At 45.0% G+C, this 22644-nt stretch overlaps 1 protein-coding gene across 1 annotated transcript in view; it reads right to left on the bottom strand.

Annotated features, from left to right (window-relative positions):
- DGKQ (diacylglycerol kinase theta) overlaps positions 1-22644 on the bottom strand; it is a 169944-nt gene that overhangs the window by 86524 nt on the left and 60776 nt on the right. The window contains exons 5-6 of the mRNA XM_077251980.1: positions 20563-20688; positions 5254-5407 (exon numbers count right to left, since the gene is read on the bottom strand). Coding sequence (XP_077108095.1) covers positions 5254-5407; positions 20563-20688 — 280 coding nt within the window. The remainder of the gene's footprint in view (positions 1-5253; positions 5408-20562; positions 20689-22644) is intronic.

Below are 22644 nucleotides of genomic sequence, written 5' to 3' on the forward strand. Positions count from 1 at the left end.
GTCATGGTTGGGACGGTGTTCTTGGGGTTGTACTCATCCTTCTTCCTCCAAACACAGCAAGTGGAGTTGACACCAAAAAGTTCTATTTTGGTCTCATCTGATATGAGCATGGCTCCTCTGGATCTTACAGAAAGTTATTGACAATCTTCAAACGGGCCTGGACATGTGCTGGTGTGAGCAGGGGGACCCAGTCTGCCATGCAGGATTTTAATCCATGATGGCGTAGTGTGTTACTAATGGTAATGCTTGAGACTGTGGTCTCTGCTCTCTTCAAGTCAATGACCAGGTCTTTCCATGTAGTTCTGGGCTGATTCCGGACCTTTCTCAGAATCATCCTTGCCCCCCGAGGCAAGATCTTGCATGGTTCCCCAGAATGAGGAAGATTGACAGTCATCTTGTGTTTCTTCCATTTTCTAATAATTGTGCCAACAGTTGCCTTCTCACCAAGCTGCTTGACTAGTAGCCCATCACAGCTTTGTGCAGGTCTACAATTTTGTCCCTGGAGTCCTTGTACAGCTCTTTGGTCTTGACCATGGTGGAGAGGTTGGAGTGTGATTGATTGACTGTGTGGACAGGTGTCTTTTATACCAGTAATGAGTTCAAACAGGTGCAATTAATATAGGCAATGAGTGCAAAGAAGGAGGGATTCTTAAAGAAAACCTAACAGGTCTGTGAAAGCCAGAATTCTTGCTGGTTAGTAGGTGATCAAATACTTTCCGTATTTTTCGCTTTGTAAGACGCTCCGGATTATAAGACGCACCCCAAATTTTGAGGAGAAAAATAGGAAAAAACTTTTTTTAATATATTGAGGGGGCTTCTTATAATCCATGCGTCTTATTGCTTACCAGGGGTTGTGGCTGCGGTGGATCAGGGTCCCAGGGTCGTTGCTGGAGGCATGATTGGAGCATTGCTGCAGGCTGGGATGATGGGGTCTGCAGGGGGGCTTTGGTGCTGCATGGGGGCTGCTGTGCTGCAGGCTGGGATGAGGGGTGCTGCAGGGGGCTCTGGTGCTGCAGGGGGCTCTGGTGCTGCAGGGGGCTCTGGTGCTGCAGGGGGCTCTGGTGCTGCAGGGGGCTCTGGTGCTGCAGGGGGCTCTGGTGCTACAGGGGGCTGTGGTGCTGCAGGGCTGTCTCCAGGGCTGTCTCCGGTGCTGCGGGGGGCTCTGGCGACATTTTGTGAAAGACCAGAGCCCCCAGCAGTTCGTCCATGCGTTCCTGTATGACTGACTCCGGGAAAATGGCCGCCGGAATCTCGAGAGATGAGATCTCAGTGCTGAAATCTCATCTCCCGAGATTCCGGCGGCCATTTTCCAGGAGTCAGTCATACTAGAACGCATGGACGAACTGCCGGGGGGCTCTGGTCTTTCACAAAATGTCGCCAGAGCCCCCCGCAGCACCGGAGCCTCCAGCATCACCCGGGGCAGCAGCGGACAACCCCGGCAGTGGCAGCGGGTGACAGCGGCGGCGGGCGACAGCGGCGGCGGGCGGTAGCAGCGGCGGACACCCCCTCATCCCAGCCTGTAATGGTAAGCGGTATATCCGCTTTGTTAGACGCACCCACATTTCCCCCCCAAATTTGGGGGAAATAAAGTGCGTCTTACAAAGCGTAAAATACGGTATTTCATGCAATAAAATGCAATTTAATTATTTAAAAATCATACAACGTGATTCTCTGTTTTTTTTACATTCTGTCTCTCACAGGTGAGGTGTACCTACGATAAAAATTAAATATCTCTGAATTCTTTGTAGGTGGGGAAAGATGAAAAACTTGCAGTGTATCAAATACTTATTTTCCCCGCTGTTGTGCAGTTTAGGGTGTCACAGTCCTCCTACCCTATATTCCTGGCGCTCCCATCTAGATGATTTAGAGGTTGGGAGGTAGAAGGCAGACCACACTTTGGCATGAACAACTCAAACGGTTTACTGGATAACAGATCAATGATTCACCGCTTTTTCACCATTTAGCCGAAACACTGGATCTCGGCTGGATGGCAACGGCACTGACACTCTGATATGGCAAATCTATAATTGAGGTTTGGCCTTGCTGTGATGGGTTCTGTAGCTTTAGGGATATACCCCCGGTCTCTTGGACTACCTACTATAGCAGGCAGAAAGCTAAGTGCCACTCGCCATTGTCCAAACCTCTTTAGGTTCTGTATTTAGATTATCTGTATTTCGATTTCATCTGTTGTCGGCTCTTGGTTGTCAGGGCTCTAAAAAGACTGTCTGGCAAGGTACTCAATCCTAGCAGCCCTTGTACCTCACCTCTAGTCAGGCCTGACCATCTCCAACTGCTCAGACATACTCCAATACAGTCTCTTGCCGACCCTTATACCGCCACCTGCTGGTCTCCAGTGGTAAGCAACAACTTACATTTAATCTGACAGAATGACACCAGGACATACATCAAAGCATGAATTATTAATAATGGCCTCTTCTGTGTCATTACACATACAGGGCTCAGCATTGAGATAACTGCTAGATCTGCAAAAGATAAAATGCTGATTTTATCAAAACTACAGCAACCCTTCAGTAAGTGACACATCACTGGAATACGGTTCTCATTCTCTATGCCATGCTGCTCAGATGGGGTAGCAAAAACCTGGTAACAGATTCCCTTTAATTAAAAAAACAAAAAAAGTACTACTTACTAGGGATACTTATGGATAACATGAGTTGTTATTGTAACTCCATGAACCACAATGGAGTTATTGTGGCAACTCCCTAGCAAAAGCTGAAGTCCGCAGTGTAAGTCGGCATACAGTGAATTTCAAATCTGCTAGTCTGGTCACTTTATGCTGTGGATTTTCTTTGCTTATAGGACGAATCTTACCAACAGTAATAAGAAAGGACTTCAGAGTCACTCTTTCAAGCAATATGTGGAATTAGTTAAACATGTATCCACAGAAATGCGTATTTTAAAACTGAACTAAAGGCAGTAATTGCAGTTCAAGAGTCAACTTTTGTGTTTAAAAAAACATTTTTCCTTAATGGAATTGACATAACAGAAGAGGTGTGATCTGTTTTTAGAAAATGTTGTTTGTGAATGGCAGAGTTATCCAAATGTAATGTCTTTAGCTGTACAAAGCTGACATCTGCATACTACGATCTGGCCATACGGACACGTAAGCCTCTGTCAATAGTTCTGGCACATTTGATGTTAGAGCATCAGTAACATGCAGGACTTTTCTCTATGCCAACATTTTGGAAACTATGACAAGACTCTGGCACACTCCATTGTAAAGCAGTAGGGTCTATAGCAGACCTGGGCAAGGTGCGGCCCACGGGCCACATCCGGCCCTCCTGATGATTTTAAACGGCCCGCCAGCTAGCTGTCACTTCTGACAGTCGCCCCCGGCACCGCTCGGCCAGCCGCTTCTGAGGAGGACCGCTGGTGGCTGGAGTGAAGGCCCTAAGCTCATACGCATCTGCCCTGTACGTCACGTGCAATGTGAGCAGTAGAGCCGGGTTGAATATCGGTGGCGGCGGCCATCTTCCCGAGGCCGCGCGTGCGCAGATGGAGTGCTCTGCTTCACGGGGCATCAGGAAAATGGCCGTGGGAGGCCGCACGTGCGCAGATGGAGATCGCGGCGGCCATGTTCCTGAAGCAGAGTTTGCAGATTTAGATCTCGGCTTCAGGAAAATGGCCGCCGCGATCTCCATCTGCGCACGCGCGGCCTCCCGCGGCCATTTTCCTGATGCCCCGTGAAGCAGAGCACTCCATCTGCGCACGCGCGGCCTCGGGAAGATGGCCGCCGCCACCGATATTCAACCCGGCTCTGCTGCTCACATTGCATTCTGGGCCGCTGCGTCACCTCACCGGTGGAAGGGACCCTGCGAACGCCATGCCGCACCTCTGCCGTCGCCACACTACTGCTGCCACCCCCCATGGACATCAGGCCGTGGCGTCGCCCACCTAAGCAGGAAGGGACCCTGCTCAGGTGCACGCCGTACCGCATCACCCCACCTCTGCTGACACCATGCCTCCTGTGACCCTGCTCTGCCACCGCCAGCCCTCAGGTAAGATACTGTAAATTCGGACAATAAGACGGACCCCCATCTTATAAAAAAATATTTTTTTCTGCAATTTTCACCCCAAATTTGGGGTGCCCCTTATGGTCCGGTGCGTCTTATAGTCCGAAAAATACGGTAATTATATTAGTCCGGCCCTCTAAAACCACCCCAATTTCTCATGCGGCCCCATGGCAAAATTAATTGCCCACCCCTGGTCTATAGAGAGGTGTTGTGATCAGCACAGAGGTAGATGTGAACATAGCATTATCACATGAGCTAAACTGTAGGGCTATGTTCACACGTAGCGTTTTCAAAGCGTTTTTTTCTGCAACCAAAACCAGTTTGATTGGCAGTAATAACACAACGTTCAAAATGCATGCTTTGCTGCATTATTTTGTGTGGATTACTTGAGTGATTCCTCTACAGTAGACATTTAATAAATGTAGTTTCATTCACCAAAAGCAGAAAAAAAACATTGCAGAAGTCCAGCAAAACCATTACTTTCCATGGGTGAAAAAACTCTGCAAGAACACGGAAAGAACTGACTTCTGAACTGAATTTTTTGCAGTTCACAAACAAAAAGCAAGCATGTGCATTACATTTCTGAAATCTCATAGCTTTTCATAGGACTATCAAAAGCAGCTGCTTCTCTGCAGAAAAATACGCTGCAAAAATGCTGCATGTAAACATAGCCTAAGGCATTCTAGTAAGGTAAAAATAGGTTCTTAAAGAAGTTATATACTATTTGGACAACTTCTCATGCCCCTCCCTTGGCCCAGACAAATAATAAAGTCTACACTCCCCTCCCATGCTGACACTATTCCCGTGGTGCCGTGCCGTTGTTGCAATCAGCGCGGACGTCGCTGTCCCACTGAACATGAAGAGGAAGTGAGAGAGCAGATGCCGCCGGACTTCCTCTTCATTATCGATTTATCCGAAGGCGGGGGGACAGTAACACCGGCGCCAATTGGGTGCCAGGGTCATATGTCACAGCAACTACATGAGAGCACAGGGAACGCAAGTGCTGACACCGTTGGAAAGGCAATGGAACGGGAAGGGAGTATAGTTGTTTTTTCTTATATTATCGGGGCCAAACATTTAGATCAAGAAGCTATTATCCAAGTAGTGGACAACCCCTTTAAGATACTGACACTGGTTCTTGTTAAAACATGGACAAAATAATTCTGGAATATACTACTAGAAGTAGATGACCAGTAAGGTTTAGCAGAGCAATACAAACCATGTTCAGCTTGGAGACTCTCCGATATCCTAAAACAGTGCATTTTACTAAAATTCCGAGACTGTAAAACTATACAGTTTGGTGGAAGCACCATATTTCGCAGTCTTCCAAAGGTGCATTCATGGTTCAGTATCACATAACAAGCTGCATGAGCCTAAAAAATAAAGAGAAACTAAATTAGGAACATTACAACTATCTCTACAAACTATGAGATGGTCACTAGACAATCCTGCTTTACTTCCAGTACTACTCCTGCTGTGCGGAGGTGTGAAGGGACAGTTGGGCAAACACAGGGGACCTGTTAAGGTACCGTCACACTAGGCGATATCGCCAGCAATCCGTGACGTTGCAGCGACCTGGATGGCGATATCGCTGTATTTGACACGCAGCAGCGATCTGGATCCCGCTGTGAAATTGCTGGTCGCTGCTAGAAGGTCTGCACATTATTTGGTCGCTAGGTCGCCGTGTATCGCCGTGTTTGACAGCAAAAGCGACGATACCAGCGATATTTTACACTGGTAACCAGGGTAAACATCGGGTTACTAAGCGCAGGGCCGCGCTTAGTAACCCGATGTTTACCCTGGTTACCAGCGTAAAAGTTAAAAAAACAAACAGCACATACTCACCAGCGCGTCCCCCAGCCTCTGCTTCCTGACACTGACTGAGCGCCGGCCCTAAACTGAAAGTGAAAGCAACAGCGGTGACGTCACCGCTGTGCTGTTAGGGCCGGAGCTCAGTCAGCGTCAGGATGCAGAGGCTGGGGGACGCGCTGGTGAGTATGTGCTGTTTGTTTTTTTAACTTTTACGCTGGTAACCAGGGTAAACATCGGGTTACTAAGCGCGGCCCTGCGCTTAGCAACCCGATGTTTACCCTGGTTACCCGGGGACCTCGGCATCGCTGGTCGCTGGAGAGCGGTCTGTGTGACAGCTCTCCAGCGACCACACAGCGACGCTGCAGCGATCGGCATTGCTGTCGCTATCGCTGCAGCGTCGCTTAGTGTGACGGTACCTTTAGAGATCTGAAATTGCAGGTGCTTTCAGCAGTGGGGTGGGTCGCAAAGGGTGAGCGACACTGTATTGTATTACTTGTTACCTAGAGCAAGCCTATGACGATAAACTTCATCCTAGAAAACGTCTGTAAAATTATCGAAACATTTCTGCGCTATTTTTTTCTCCAACGGATCGAAGAGTTCTAACTTTTTTCTCTGACGTTGACATAGCAATATGAAGGGTTTTTTTGGTGGAATGAATTGTAGTTTTAAAAAGCATTCATTTTTCTTATAGTGCATTAAAAAAATGAGAGAAAAATTCCAATTCAGTGAAACGTTGAACACCACCACTATTCTGTGATTGTTTTATGGTTTTCATTCTGCAGTAAAAATTACCTGGACTTATGATTCTGCAGATCATTGCAATGGTGCCGATGATAAACAATAAGTACCGTAAAATAAATAAAAAAAATATATAGATTTTTATTTTTTTATTTTAGTGGTCAATAAAAAATAAGAACCTTGTGAAACAAAATAATTTTTCTGTCCACTAAGCTGTTTGAGGGCTTATTTTTTTTTAACCTTGAGATGACGTTTTTGGGGTAAATATGAAATTGTGATCACTTTTCACTGTATATATTTTTGGGGAAAGTGTGCAGACTGCAAAAACGGCAATTCTAGGGTTTACATTTTTTTTCCATTTGGCTGCTTGACCTATGGTTTAAACCAGGGGTGGTCAATTAATTTTGCCATGGGGCCGCATGAGAAATTGGGATGGTTTTAGAGGGCCGGACTAATATAATTACCGTATTTTTCGGACTATAAGACGCACCGGACCATAAGGGGCACCCCAAATTTGGGGTGAAAATTGCAGAAAAAAAGCTTTTTTATAAGATGGGGGTCCGTCTTATTGTCCGAATTTACAGTATCTTACCTGAAGGCTGGCGGTGGCAGAGCAGGGTCACAGGAGGCATGGTGTCAGCAGAGGTGGGGTGATGCGGTACGGCGTGCACCTGAGCAGGGTCCCTTCCTGCTTAGGTGGGCGACGCCACGGCCTGGTGTCCATGGGGGGTTGCAGCAGTGGTGTGGCGACGGCAGAGGTGCGGCATGGCGTGCGCAGGGTCCCTTCCACCGGTGAGGTGACGCAGCGGCCCAGAATGCAATGTGAGCAGCAGAGCCGGGTTGAATATCGGTGGCGGCGGCCATCTTCCCGAGGCCGCGCGTGCGCAGATGGAGTGCTCTGCTTCACGGGGCATCAGGAAAATGGCCGCAGGAGGCCGCGCATGCGCAGATGGAGATCGCGGCGGCCATTTTCCTGAAGCCGAGATCTAAATCTGCAAACTCTGCTTCAGGAAAATGGCCGCCGCGATCTCCATCTGCGCACGTGCGGCCTCCCGCGGCCATTTTCCTGATGCCCCGTGAAGCAGAGCACTCCATCTGCGCACGCGCGGCCTCGGGAAGATGGCCGCCGCCACCGATATTCAATCCGGCTCTGCTGCTCACATTGCACGTGACGTACAGGGCAGATGCGTATGAGCTTAGGGCCTTCACTCCAGCCACCAGCGGTCCTCCTCAGAAGCGGCTGGCCGAGCGGTGCCGGGGGCGACTGTCAGAAGTGACAGCTAGCCGGCGGGCCGTTTAAAATCATCAGGCGGGCCGGATGCGGCCCGCGGGCCACACCTTGCCCAGGTCTGGTTTAAACACTTGGGGTATGTTCACATGTTGCGTTTTTGCAGCTTTTTTAAAGCAAATTTTAAGCTGCTTACAAAAAGCATGTTTTGCTTAGTTGTTGGTGTGTTCTTTTTACTGCGCATTTGTCAGGGTACATTTGTCTCTTGTGCATGCTGATAAAGTTTAGTGCATAAGAAAAAAAAATCTGATTCAACTTAATCAGGTTTTAGCAGCAAAAACGCAGCAAAACCTGGTAACTGCGCTTTTTGCAGCGTTTTTTGCACTACCCATAGTTTTCATTTTGCAAAAAACTGAGCTTTTTCGGACATGACAATACCAAATACCGTTTATACTTGAGTATAAGCCGAGATTTTCAGCCCACTTTTTTGGGCTGAAAGTGACCCTCTCAGCTTATACTCGAGTCAGTGTCGGTGTGGGGTCGGCGGGTGAGGGGGAGCGGCGGCTGTGATATACTCACCTGTTCCTGGCGCTGTCCCTGCATGTCCCATGGTCTCCGCACAGCGCTTCCTGTGTTCAGCGGTCACGTGGTACCGCTCATTAAAGTAATGAATATGCAGCATATTCATTACTCTAATGAGCGGTACGTGACCGCTGAAGATAGGAAGATGCCGCCGGCTCCCGGAGACCATCTGACAGTGAGACGCTGCCAGGGGACCCCACCGGGAGCAGGTGAGTATATCAGGGGAGGGGGAGCATTGCGCGATAGTCACCTTCCTCGTTCCAGCGCTGCGCACTGCTCTGTCTTCCGTCCTCTGGCTGTGACTGTGTTCAGGTCAGAGGGCGTGATGACGCGATTAGTGTGGAACGAGGAAGGTGACTATCGCAAGTCCCGGGGGCCTGAGCGAAGAGAGGCGAGTATGTGATTTTTTTTATTTTAATCGCAGCAACAGCAAATGGGGCATATATGAGGAGCATCTTATGGGGCATATACGAGGAGCATCTTATGGGGCATATATGAGGGGCATCTCATGGGGCCCCTAATGTGTGGAGCACCTCATGGGGCCACAATGTATGGAGCATCGTATGGGGCATAATGTGTGGAGCATCTCATGGGGCCCCTAATGTGTGGAGCATCTCATGGGGCCACAATGTATGGAGCTTCTCATGGGGCCATAATGTGTGGAGCATCTTATAGGGCCATAATGTATGGAGCTTCTCATGGGGCCATAATGTGTGGAGCATCTTATAGGGCCATAATGTGTGGAGCATCTCATGGGGCCATAATGTGTGGAGCATCTTATGGGGCCTGTGACAGGGTGTATGGCAGAGCAAGAAGGGACAACAGGCCAAGGGATGATTCCACAGATTTATTATCAAGAACGCTGGAACAACACATGCAGGTAGATCTACAGAGTCCACAATTAGTCCAACGGAACAGGTTCGGGGGCACCTCCCGATAATTCTTGTGCCAGCTAACAAAGCAATAGTCCACACGAGTCCAAGGGATCCCAAAACAATCTCATGAATGACGAGATATGTCCTCAGCTCAAGTCTCGCCCCGTTCGCTTCCGCAGTCACAGATGGACGTGGGGTCTTGCCTCAGCTAAGAATCCCCACTCCTTCTCCTTCAAAGGTCAACTCACATCTGATCTCAAAAATAAGAATGGATTGTCTGAGTTCCTGGGATCCGCCCATGAAGGGGGGTAGGGGTCACACCTTCAGTTCAATGGTTGGGTCCACCAGAAGATTCTATTCTGGTCGGCTCCGCTTAGTCTACGTAGTATATACATTTGACTAGCCACCTGCTGTGAGGAAGAATGGCTATTCCTTCACTAGTTGACAAAGCTTAATTACATTAAAGCTTAGGGCTGCAAGTATTGGGGGAAGGAGACATTGTTACAGGTGACTCCGAGCACAAGAAAATACATAAATTACAGCTAATAGAAACCAGAGAACAGTTACATACATCAAATGGCATATTTTCAAATACAGGACAGGGCAAAAGTACATATCATGACAGGGCCATCTAATGTATGGAGCATCTCATGGGGCCATAATGTGTGGAGCATCTTATGGGGCCATCAACCTTTATGCAGCATTATATGGGGCAAATGTTTCTATGGAGCATCTTATGGGGCCATTATTAACCTTTGTGCAGCATTATATGGGGTATATTTTAATATGGAGCATCTTATGGGGCCCATCATGAACTGTATGGAGCATTATATGGGGCTCCTGATTCAATATGGATATTCAAAAACACTTAACCTACTGATGTCTCAATTTTACTTTTATTGGTATCTATTTTTATTTTTTACTTTAACCGGTAGCTGCTGCATTTCCCACCCTAGGCTTATACTTGAGTCAATAAGTTTTCCCAGTTTTTTGTGGCAAAATTAGGGGGGGTCGCCTTATACTCGGGTCGGCTTATACTCGAGTACATACGGTATGTAAAGGTTTTACATTTAATTTTTTTTTTTTGAAGGGAGGAAAAGGGGATGGTTACATACATATACTGTGTATATATATATATATATATATATATATATATATATATATATATATATATATATATACACACACACACACACACACACTCACCGGCCACTTTATTAGGTACACCATGCTAGTAATGGGTTGGACCCCCTTTTGCCTTCAGAACTGCCTCAATTCTTCGTGACATAGATTCAACAATGTCGCAGCAGAAATCGAGACTCATCAGACCAAGCAACGTTTTTCCAATCTTCTACTGTCCAATTTCGATGGGCTTGTACAAATTGTAGCCTCAGTTTCCTGTTCTTAGCTGAAAGGAGTGGTACCCGGTGTGGTCTTCTGCTGCTGTAGCCCATCTGCCTCAAAGTTCGACGCACTGTGCGTTCAGAGATGCTCTTAGGCCTACCTTGGTTGTAACGGGTGGCGATTTGAGTCACTGTTGCCTTTCTATCAGCTCGAACCAGTCTGCCCATTCTCCTCTGACCTCTGGCATCAACAAGGCATTTCCGCCCACAGAACTGCCGCTCACTGGATTTTTTTTCTTTTTCGGACCATTCTCTGTAAACCCTAGAGATGGTTGTGCGTGAAAATCCCAGTAGATCAGCAGTTTCTGAAATACTCAGACCAGCCCTTCTGGCACCAACAACCATGCCACGTTCAAAGGCACTCAAATCACCTTTCTTCCCCATACTGATGCTCGGTTTGAACTGCAGGAGATTGTCTTGACCATGTCTACATGCCTAAATGCACTGAGTTGCCGCCATGTGATTGGCTGATTAGAAATTAAGTGTTAACAAGAAGTTGGACAGGTGTACCTAATAAAGTGGCCGGTGAGTGTATATACATACATATACACACACACACAGGATGGTCCAAAAGTAGGTGGACAGTATGTGTAATAGGGTTATGAAGGGGGAGAATTAGCTAACATGGTTTTTGGGGTTCAAAGTTCTCAATGCACATCTAGATAAGTTTCTGGGGGGTTTCTACTATTTAGGTACATCAGGGGCTTTGCAAACGCAACATGACGCCAGCAGACCATTCCATCAAAGTCTGCAATTCAAAACATCACTACTTCCCTTCCGAGCCCTGCCGTGCGCCCAAAAAGTGATTCCCCCCACATATGGGGTATCGGCGTAATCAGGACAAATTGGACAACAGCTTTCGCGGTCCACTTTCTCCGTTTACCCTTGGGAAAATAAAAAAATTGTTACTAAAATATCATTTTTGTGGCTAAAAAGTTAAATGTTCATTTTTTCCTTCCATGATGCTTCTGCAGCTGTGAAGCACCTGAAGGCTTAATAAACTTCTTGAATGTGGTTTTGAGCACCTTGAGGGGTGCAGTTTTTAGAATAGTGTCACTTGTGGATATTTTCTATCATATAGAACCCTCAAACTGACTTCAAATGTGAGGTGGTCCCTAAAAAAAATGGTTTTGTAAATATTGTTGTAAAAATGAGAAATCGCTGGTCTGTTTTTATAACTTCCTAACAAAAAAAATTTTGTTTCCAAAATTTTGCTGATGTAAAGTAGACATGTGGGAAATGCTGTTTATTAACTATTTTGTGTCACATAACTCTCTGGTTTAACAGAATAAAAATTCTAAATAAATAATAAATCAAAATAAATGTTATTATTTTCTGTCCACCTACTTTTGTATGTCCACCTATATATGCACATACAAGCTTTTTTCCTTTAAATTCCCTGTTTTTGGTTCCCTTAGGAGGACAAAACACAGTACTGCATTCCACGGTGAAGTTGTCTCCTATGAAGCTCAAAGTGTTTGACAAAAAAAGCAGTCACATTGAGGTTGCAAATGGAAACCGATACGCAAGTGCACCATTAATGGGATCATCATTTACATGCTGCTGTCACAGACAGCATTTGAAAGAGAACTTAAGAGCGTGAGTTTGTGATGTAAAAGTAAAGTTATGGCCAATAGCACTGTTATACAAATTAAATTGATACCTTTGTTGAAGAAATACACTTTTTTTTTTTCTTTTGTTTCAGCATTGAAGATTTCTTGTAATAACATTTAGGTGCAGATGGGCTACTCCTGCCCCCTCCTCTCCGCCTGCCCCCGGTGTTTGAATGATAGGTCACTGATTTTTCAGTGATCTGAATCCTGTGTGAAATCTGGCGTCGGTGCAGTCATTGACATGGGCAGCGTGTGCACAGATTTTTTTTTCCCAGCTGGTTTGCAATAAAATGGTGCCGGGGGGCAGCGCATGCGCAGTTGTCTGTAAAACATCATTAATCAGAGAACTCAATCTGTGCATGCGCTGCCAGCAAAGCCTATTGTAGACCAGCTGGGAAATCAATCTGCATATGTGCTCCCCATGGAAATAGCACCAGATTTTGACTAGGATGCAGTTCACTAAAAAATAAAAAAAAAATAAAATCAGTGACCTGTCATTGCAACACTGGAGGCAGGTGGACAGCAGGGGCAGGAGGAGAAGACTCAGTGAACAGTCCCGCCCCTATGCACCAAAATTTCATTACAAGAAAACTTCAAATGCAGATTTCTTCACCAAAAGTATCAAATTGCCATGTTATTAAGAAGGATCAAAACTGATCTGAAACGCATTGCATATCTATACTCGATGTTTCGGACAGGATGTTAAAGGCCAGGGCAGAGTCAAGGGCTACTCCGAGGCAGCAGATTTTGGGGACAGGGGAAAGTGTGATTTCATTTATTTTGATAGATAGATCAGGTAGGGAAGATATGCGAGATCGAGGAAAGATAATTAGTTCAGATTTGTCCACATTGATCTTGAGGAAGCGAGAGGAGAAGAAGGAGGATATGGCTGATAGACACTGTGGGATTCTGGAGAGAGCAGAGAGGTGACATCTGGGCCAGAGAGGTAGATCTGAGTGTCATCGGCATATAGATGGTACTGGAAGCCATAGGACCTTATGAGTTGTCCCAGGCCGAGTGTATAGAGTGATCTGTGCATCTGGTGATGAATGAGCCAGAATTCTCTTTACTAAAGGTGCCAAATCAATCTGTATGCTTTGTGACCATGTCTTAACTCTTCATTGCAAAATCATGCTGACAGAGTCTCCGTAAATGGTTAAAACTTGCAGAAAGAGGCAGTATATGTTATGTAACACAGCCATCATCTTTCACACATGAAGGAGACTCTGCTCCTGATCCGGCTTCATACAACCCGTAGCGATCTATGACAGAAATGTACTACATAGGTTGGGTTATAAGGATTGTCCATGACAAACTATTCGTTAAAGTGATCCTGACAGTGGATACATGCTGCCTAAATCACGTCTGTCAGTCTTATACACATTGAATAAAGCGCTGGTTAAACATACCGGTAACAGCAATTGTACAAAGGGTGATATATGTATTTGCAGAGAAGACCCCTTTAAAGTGAACCCGACAGCTGATACATGCGGACAGATCCACGGGCTGCATATAACAGACACTGGTTGTATGGTCTCAGTCAGGTATGCAAAGTTTCAGAGAAAAACATACTGTACTTTAAAAGCTGCCCTATAGACTAGTTGGGACAGTTGGATCCCTGGTGGCTTGTCCTTGTGCCCACTGCCCTGAAATGACAGGTGTCTCTCTAAACGCGCATTTATGAAACCCATAAGTCAATGGCAGTGGGCGGGAGAAGCCGCCGGTTATCCACTTGTCCGACTAGCATGGTCTCTGTTTTTCACAGTCCACAAACACTTGGCTGAGATCATGCAGCCATTATCTGATAAATGCTGTCTTTGGATCGGACAGCATGTTGTCAGTGGTAATGTTCTCTTTAACCCCTTTACCCCGAGGGTGGTTTGCACGTTAATGACCAGGCTAATTATTACAATTCTGACCACTGTCCCTATATGAGGTAATAACTCTGGAACGCTTCAACCGATCCAACTGATTCTGAGATTATCTCGTGACATATTGTACTTCATGATAGTGGTAAAATTTCTTTGATATGACTTGCGTTTATTTGTGGGAAAAAAAAAACACAGAAATTTGGCGAATATTTTGCAATTTTTCCAAGACAGAGAGGTATGGAATATTGTTGTTTTTTATTTTTGTTTTATTACAGGAGAACGAGGGCTTCGGTGGAATAGGCGTTTGGCGAGTATAACTGTGTTTGTTATTTTTAACCCCTTCACCCCGAAGCCTGTTTTCACCTAAGTGACAGGGCCAATTTTTACAAATCTGATTACTGTCACTTTATGAGGTCATAACTCTGAAACGCTTCAACGGATCCTGGTGATTCTGACATTGTTTTCTCGTGACATATTGTACTTCATGATAGTGGTAAAACTTCTTCGATATGACTTGCATTGATTTGTGAAAAAAACAGAAATTTGTCGAAAATTATGAAAATTTAGCAACTTTCAAATTTTTCGTTTTTATGCCCTTAAATTAGAGAGTTATATCACATAATATAGTTAATAAACAACATTTCCCACATGTTTGCTTTACATCAGCACAATTTTGGAAACAATTTTTTTTTGTTAGGGAGTTATAAGGGTTAAAAGTTGACCAGCGATTTCTCATTTTTGCAACAAAATTTGCAAAACCATTTTTTTTACGGACCACCTCACACTTGAAGTGACTTTGAGGGGTCTATATGACAGAAAATACCCAAAAGTGACACCATTCTAAAAAGTGTACCCCTCAAGGTACTCAAAACCACATTCAAAAATTTTATTAACCCTTCAGGTGCTTCATTTAACTTTTTTTTTACAAAATTTTTACTTCAGATCCAATTTGTTTTATCTTACCAAGGGTAACAGGAGAAATTGGACCACAAAAGTCGTTGTTCAATCTGTCCCGAGTACGCCGATACCCCACATGTTGGGGTAAACCAATGTTTGGGCACATGGCAGAGCTCGGAAGAGAAGGAGCGCCATTTGACTTTTCAATGCAAGATTTGCTGGAATTGAGATCAGAACCCATGTCCCGATTGGAGAGCCCCTGACGTGCCTAAACAGTGGAAACCCCCACAAGTGACACCATTTTGGAAAGTAGACCCCCTAAGGAACTTATCTAGATGTGTGGTGAGCACTTTGAACATCCAAGTGCTTCACAGAAGTTTACAATGTAGAGCCGTAAAAAACAAATTTCATATTAATTTTCACAAAAAATGATCTTTTCGCCCCAAATTTTTTATTTTCCCAAAAGGGTAACAGGATAAATTGGACCCCAAAAGTTGTTGTGCAATTTGTCCTGAGTACACTGATACTTCATATATGGGGATAAACCACTGTCTGAGCGCATGGCAGAGCTCGGAAGGGAAGGAGTGCCGTTTGACTTTTCAATGCAAAATTGGCTGGAATTGAGATCGGAACCCATGTCGCGTTTGGAGAGCCCCTGACGTGCCTAAACAGTAGAAACCCCCCACAAGTGACCCCATTTTGGAAAGAAGACCCCCTAAGAAACTTATCTAGATGTGTGGTGAGCACTTTTAACCCCCAATTGTTTCACTAAAGTTTAGAATGTAGCGCCGTAAAAATTAAAAAATCATTTTTTCTTTCCACAAAATGATGTTTTAGCCCGCAATTTTTTTTTTCCCAAGGGTAACAGGAGAAATTGGACCACAAAAGTTATTGTCCAATTTGTCCTGAGTACGCTACCCCATACATGGGGGGAAACCACTGTTTGGGCGCACGGCAGAGCTCGGAAGGGAAGGAGCGCCGTTTGAAATGCAGACTTAGATGGATTGGTCTGCAGGCATCATGTTGCATTTGCAGAGTCCCTGATGTACCTAAACAGTAGAAACCCCCCACAAGTGACCCCATATTGGAAACTAGACCCCCCAAGGAACTTATCTAGATGTGTTGTGAGAACTTTGAACCAACAAGTGTTTCACTACAGTTTATAACGCAGAGCCGTGAAAATAAAAAATATTTTTTTTTCCACGAAAATGATATTTTAGCCCCCACATTTTTTTTTCCCAAGGGTAACAGGAGAAATTGGACCACAAAAGTTATTGTCCAATTTGTGCTGAGTATGCTGATACCCCGTATATGGGGGGGGAACCACTGTTTGGCGCACGGCAGAGCTCGGAAGGGAAGGAGCACTGTTTTACTTGTTCAAAGCAGAATTGGCTGGAATTGAGATCGGACGCCATGTCGCGTTTGGAGAGCCCCTGATGTGCCTAAACAGTGGAAAACCCCCAATTCTAACTGAAACCCTAACCCCAACCCTAGCCCTAACCCCAGCCCTAACCCCAACCCTAATGGGAAAATGGAAATAAATACATTTTTTTAAATTTTAATATTTTTCCCTAACTAAGGGGGTGATGAAGGGGGGTTTGATTTACTTTTATAGCGTTTTTTTTGGCAGATTTTTATGATTGGCAACCGTCACACACTAAAAGATCCTTTTTATTGGAAAAAATAGTTTTTGCATCACCACATTTTGAGAGCTATAATTTATCCATATTTTTGCCCAGAGTTATGTGAGATCTTGTTTTTTACGGGACAAATTGACGTTTTTATTGGTAACATTTTCGGGCACATGACATTTTTTGATCGCTTTTTATTCCGATTTTTGGGAGGCGGAATGAACAAAAACCAGCAATTCCTGAAATTCTTTTAGGGGGGGGGGGGCGTTTATAGCGTACCACGTGTGGTAAAATTGATAAAGCAGCTTTATTCTTCAGGTCAGTACGATTACAGCGATACCTCATTTATATAATTTTTTTATGTTTTGGCGCTTTTACACAATAAAAACTAATTTATATAAAAAAATAATTGTTTTTGCATCGCTTTATTCTGAGAGCTATAACTTTTTTATTTTTCTGCTGATTATGCTGTATGGCGGCTTTTTTTTTTTGCGGGACAAGATGACGTTTTCAGCGGTACCATGGTTATTTATATGCGTCTTTTTGATCGCATGTTATTCCACTTTTTGTTCGCCTGTATGATAATAAAGCGTTGTTTTTTGCCTCTTTTTTTTTGCGGTGTTCACTGAAGGGGCTAACTAGTGGGATAGTTTTATAGAGCGGGTCGTTACGGACGCGGCGATACCAAATATGTGTACTTTTATTGTTTTTTTTAATTTACATAAATAAATGGATTTACTGGGAAATGTTTTTTTTTTCCTTTATTTGAGGATTTTTTTATTTATTTTTATTTTTTTATACATTCTATTTTTTTTTTTTTTTTACTTTCTACTATTGTCCCAGGGTGGGACATCACTGTATTACATCAGATCGTTGATCTGACAGTGTGCATAGCACTCTGTCAGATCAACGATCTGACAGGCAAGCTTAGGAGGATTTCCGGCGCCTGCTCTCAGCAGCTCTTGCAGGCGCCAGCAAGCCAGGTCATTTTATGACCCGGGAGTCCCGCGGCCATCTTGGATCTGGGGACTCCTTCCGGATCACCGGAGCAACGCGATCTCATCGCGTTGCTCCGGTGGGAGAGCGCAGGGAGCCCCCGTCCCTGCGCGATCCCCCTCTATGCCGCTGTCACTACTGACAGAGGCATCAGAGGGGTTAAATGCCCGCGATCGGCGCTAGCACCGATCGTGGGCATCGCTGCGACGTGTCAGCTGTCATATACAGCTGACACCCGCACCCGATCACCGCAGCGCTCAGCGTGAGACCGCGGTGATCGGTGCGCCGTACTAGTACTGCGGCTGGCACAAATGCAGTGCCGGCAGCGCAGTACTAGTACGGCGCATGGCGCGAAGGGGTTAAATAAAAAAGTAAAACTGTGTTTATTTCTAATAAAAGACTTTATTCTGGCTGTGTCTTTATTTACCATGTAGCTATAGGATTAGTAATGGATAGGTGTCTTATAGACGCTTGTCCATTACTAATCCATGGTCTGGATGTCACCAGACAACACAAAGGTGACATCATCCCCACAAATATGAACCCCACTTGCCACCGCTACGGGGCAAGTGGGAAGAGTCGGGCAAAGTGCCAGAACTGGTGCATCTAATAGATGCGCCTTTTCTGGGCAGCTGTGGGCTGCTATTTTTAGGCTGGGGGGGTGCCAAACCGTTTTTTTTTTATTATTTTTTTAAATAATTAAAATATACAGTGTGGGGACCCCTCTATTCTTGAAAACCAGCCTTACTGAAGATGACAGCTGAGGATTGCGGCCCCCAGCTGTGAGTTTTGCCTAGATAGTTATAGAAAATACAGGGGAACCCACGCCATATTTTTTTCATTTATAGCGCAGGCGGTGGCTGATGAATACCCCAATTATCCTGCTGTCACTGTTATTAGCAGCAGCAGGGGTAGGCTGATGGCAGTAATAGTCCCATCAGCCGCCACCTGCGGTCTCTTTTATCACTTAAATATAACTCATCATTCTGTCCTGCTCGCGCCGATCGCCGGCAGAGCAGGGGAGAATGATGAGAGCCGTGTTCAGAACCCGGCGCCTGGAAACAGCACTTACTGTAACGCTCCTTCCCTGGCTCCCGTCCATGTGGTACTGATGCGGCACACAGTTGCCACACGTATTACACACACGGACACTGACATCTCCGGTACAGGAAATATCAGGACGTGTGAAAGAGACCTTATAGCGGGTTTTTACGTTTGGCTGCTGTCACACACTAAAAGACGCTTTTTATTGCAAAAAATAGTTTTTGCATCACCACATTTTGAGAGCTATAATTTTCCCACAGAGTCATGTGAGGTCTTGTTTTTGCGGGATGAGTTGACATTTTTATTGGTACAATTTGTGGGCACATGACATTTTTTGATTGCTTTCTATTCCGATTTTTGGGAGGAAAAAGGGAACAATTGCGTGTTATTCCACTTTTTGCTTGGCGGTAAAATAAAGCATTGTTTTTTTGCCTTGTTTTTTATTTTATTTGTTATGGTGTTCACTAAAGGTGTTAACTAGTGGGACAGTTTTATAGGTCAGGTCGTTGCGGACGCGGCGATACCAAATGTGTGTACTTTTATTGTTTTACTTTTTTTTTCATTCAAATATTTATTTACAGATAGAATATATGGTATATATTTTTTATTATGCTTTTTTTTTTAAATATTTTTACAATTTAAAAACATTTTTTTACTTTTACTTTGTCCCATTATGGGACAATCATTTTTTGAAGGCTGATCGCTTCTATAGCATGGAGATGAAGCAGCATCTGCATGCTATAGGAGCTGTCAGCGCTGCACTGACAGAGAGACTTGCTGATCATGCACTGCACATAATCAGCAAGTTTCCTCGCTCTGGTGACCCGGATGTCGTCAGGACATCGGGTCACCATGGCAACGATCAGGACCCGGCGTCACGCCGCGGGGTCTCTGATCCAAAGGCAGAGGGGCTGTCAGCCCTCTGTTGGCCTCCGGAATGCTGCGATCGTGAACGATTGCAGTATTTTTCAGCTGACACCCGGCGGCGATCACCCGCACACACCCCTCCCCCCATGAGCGTGGCCGATCGCGATGACGTAATATTCCATCCAAGGTCAAATAGGCCCAGGTCACATGGACGGAGCATTACGTCCGATGTCAGAAAGGGGTTAAGCAAAGGTTCATAGATGCTCTATGGCTGTCTCTCTGCCACCGCTCCAGTGTTTGCTCATAGGCTGCAGAGATGACAATACGTCTACAGCGCACATGACCGCTGGATGTAAATGTTAGGGCTGCAGCACAGGACAGAGTGGAAGCCAGAGAGTGGAAGCACAGATTCCCCCCCCCCCCCCACCCCCAAACTTAAAGGGGTTGTCCACTACTAGGACAACCCTTTCTTGATCAAAATCCTTGGCTCCCATAAAATCATATAGCCTACACTTGCCCTCCATTACCGCCACCATTCCTGACGTGTCGGCACTTGCTCTCCTCAGCTGCAGCCTGGACTTCTTCATGTTCAATTTGTGCGAAGGCGGAGACAGTGACACCTGTGCTGATTTGGCGCCGGCATCATGTGTCACAACACCACACGAGAGTGAGTGCAGGCACCATGGGAACGGCGCCGACACTGGAGGCGAGTGTAGACTTTATTATTTTATGGGGGCCAAGCAAGGGGTATGGCAAGAAGTTGTCAAAGCAGTGGACAATTTCTTTAAGTAGCATACTAAGATATTAAAAAAAGTATTGTCCAGTGGTGGTAGACCCTTTTAAAAGATGAGCTGTACAGGCATATTTATGAGGGGTTTATATACGATTGCTAAGGGCTGAGTATCGTTTTTGTAGGGCCAACTTTAGCTTTTTTTTTTAAAAAACACACAATTGGGCACGAACATCCATACCTGAATGCCACACCATTCACATCTCATGCCCGACAGAACTTCGGAGGAACCACACGTTTTTTTGCAAACCTCACAACGAGCACTTGAAGATAAATTTCCCTCTCGCCAGTGATGATGATGTGTGTCCTATAAAAAAAAAAAAAAAACATTAAAAACAATTATTACCTGGATTTAAATAATGCCTTCAACCAAGTATACAAGCTAATTATGTGTCACACAAAAAGGCATTTACATTTTGAAGATGAAAAATTGGACAATAGTGTAGAGAGTAAGTAAATGAGTGACTAAATATTGGTTATTTCCATAATTTATAGCATTCTAACTCCTGCTGAACTTTTCTAAGACCCCCCCACACACACACACACTCCTACTAAGCCCCAAAAAAACAAAAAACAAGCAAAGCAAATTCAAATTATGCTTTGTGTGAGACCATTAACAATAAGGGTGAATTCATACTCTGCAGGTTATGTTGCGGAAAGTTCTGCAATCTTTTCTAACTCAACCCAATCAGATGAAGTGAATAGTCTTTCAGTTGGATATTTCTGCACTGTTGGAATTCTGCTGCAGATTTGGGCAAAATCATTAGTGGAGCCCACTCCAGACACCTGAACCTAATAGTAGCCAAAGTAAGGTGGTATGATCCCTGTGATTTAAAGCGAATCTGTCACCCCAAAAGTCGTATATGAGATAAGCCCCACCTGCATCAGGGGCTTATCTACAGCATTCTGGAATGCTGTAGATAAGCCCCCGATGAAACCTGAAAGATGAGAAAAAGAGGTTATATTATACTCACCCAGGGGCGGTCCGATCTGATGGGCGTCTTGGTCCGGTCCGGGGCCTCCCATCTTCTTACGATGACGTCCTCTTCCTGCCGCGGCTCCGGCGTACTTTGTCTGCCCTGTTGAGGACAGAGCCAAAGTACTGCAGTGCGCAGGCGCCGGGAAAGGTAAGAGAGGCTCAGTGCCTGCACACTGCAGTACTTTGGCTCTGCCCTCAACAGGGCAGACAAAGTACACCGGAGCCACGGCAGGAAGACAAGAAGAGGATGTCATCGTAAGAAGATGGGAGGCCCTGGAACGGACCGTGACGCCCATCGGACCGGACCGCAGTGGGACCGCCCCTGGGTGAGTATAATAATACTTGTTTTTCTTACCTTTCAGGTTACATCGGGGGCTTATCTACATACAGCATTACAGAATGCTGTAGATAAGCCCCTGATGCTGGTGGGCTTAGCTCATATACGATTTTTGGGGTGACAGTTTCCCTTTAACCATTTAGATACAGCTGTCAATCTCTGACATTGGTAAAAAGTAGCCAGTTTAAGCTTATTTTATTCTCGCTGAACCCCAAAAGTATTCATTTTTTGTTTTTTTAAATAAATACACCAGACATATGAGCCTTTCTGTTTAGCAAGCCCAAGGTGCTAAATTTTGTGGACGTAAAGACCACCAAGGTTTACTAAAGTGGTGTTCACAGGATTTTCTGTGGATGTGTCTTTAGGCTGCTCTGCATTATTACCCATTGGGAAACACCCCCTTGTAAAGACCATAAAATTAGCACATGGAGCACTAAGCAACTGAAACAGAGTAGTGGATTTAAATGTGCAGCGTTTTAGACATTTTCTATGAAATGCTGCAAAGAAATGACCATGGATCATGCAATTCAGATGACTAGTCCAAGGATGGCCCTAATAGGCTTCCCCCTGCCCGGCTCATTTATATTGACAAGTCTCTACCTATTTGTGATATAGGGGGAGAAGACCCTTGAGGAACTGCCTCTTGGACTAGTCATCCAATATGTATAGTCCCCGGCTGGATTTTCAAAGTATGTTTTGTCTGAACAGCCGCAGAGTTTAATAATACAGCATCCAGTATGTGTTTCATATTGTGCAGAGTTCAGGCAGCATGAATTTCCTTTTACACAAATATGATGTAAAGAGAAAAGCTTTTACAGTAATTATACAATTTCTAATAAATAATACACACTGTGTCCGCATATGTAAAGTCCTGGAAGGTGCGGAGCATCGTGCACACACACTTTAATAGCAAAGGGTAGAAAGAAAAAGTCCTTTTGCAACTATTT

The sequence above is a fragment of the Ranitomeya variabilis genome, chromosome 1, assembly GCF_051348905.1.
Source record: "Ranitomeya variabilis isolate aRanVar5 chromosome 1, aRanVar5.hap1, whole genome shotgun sequence".
NCBI classification, from domain to species: domain Eukaryota; kingdom Metazoa; phylum Chordata; class Amphibia; order Anura; family Dendrobatidae; genus Ranitomeya; species Ranitomeya variabilis.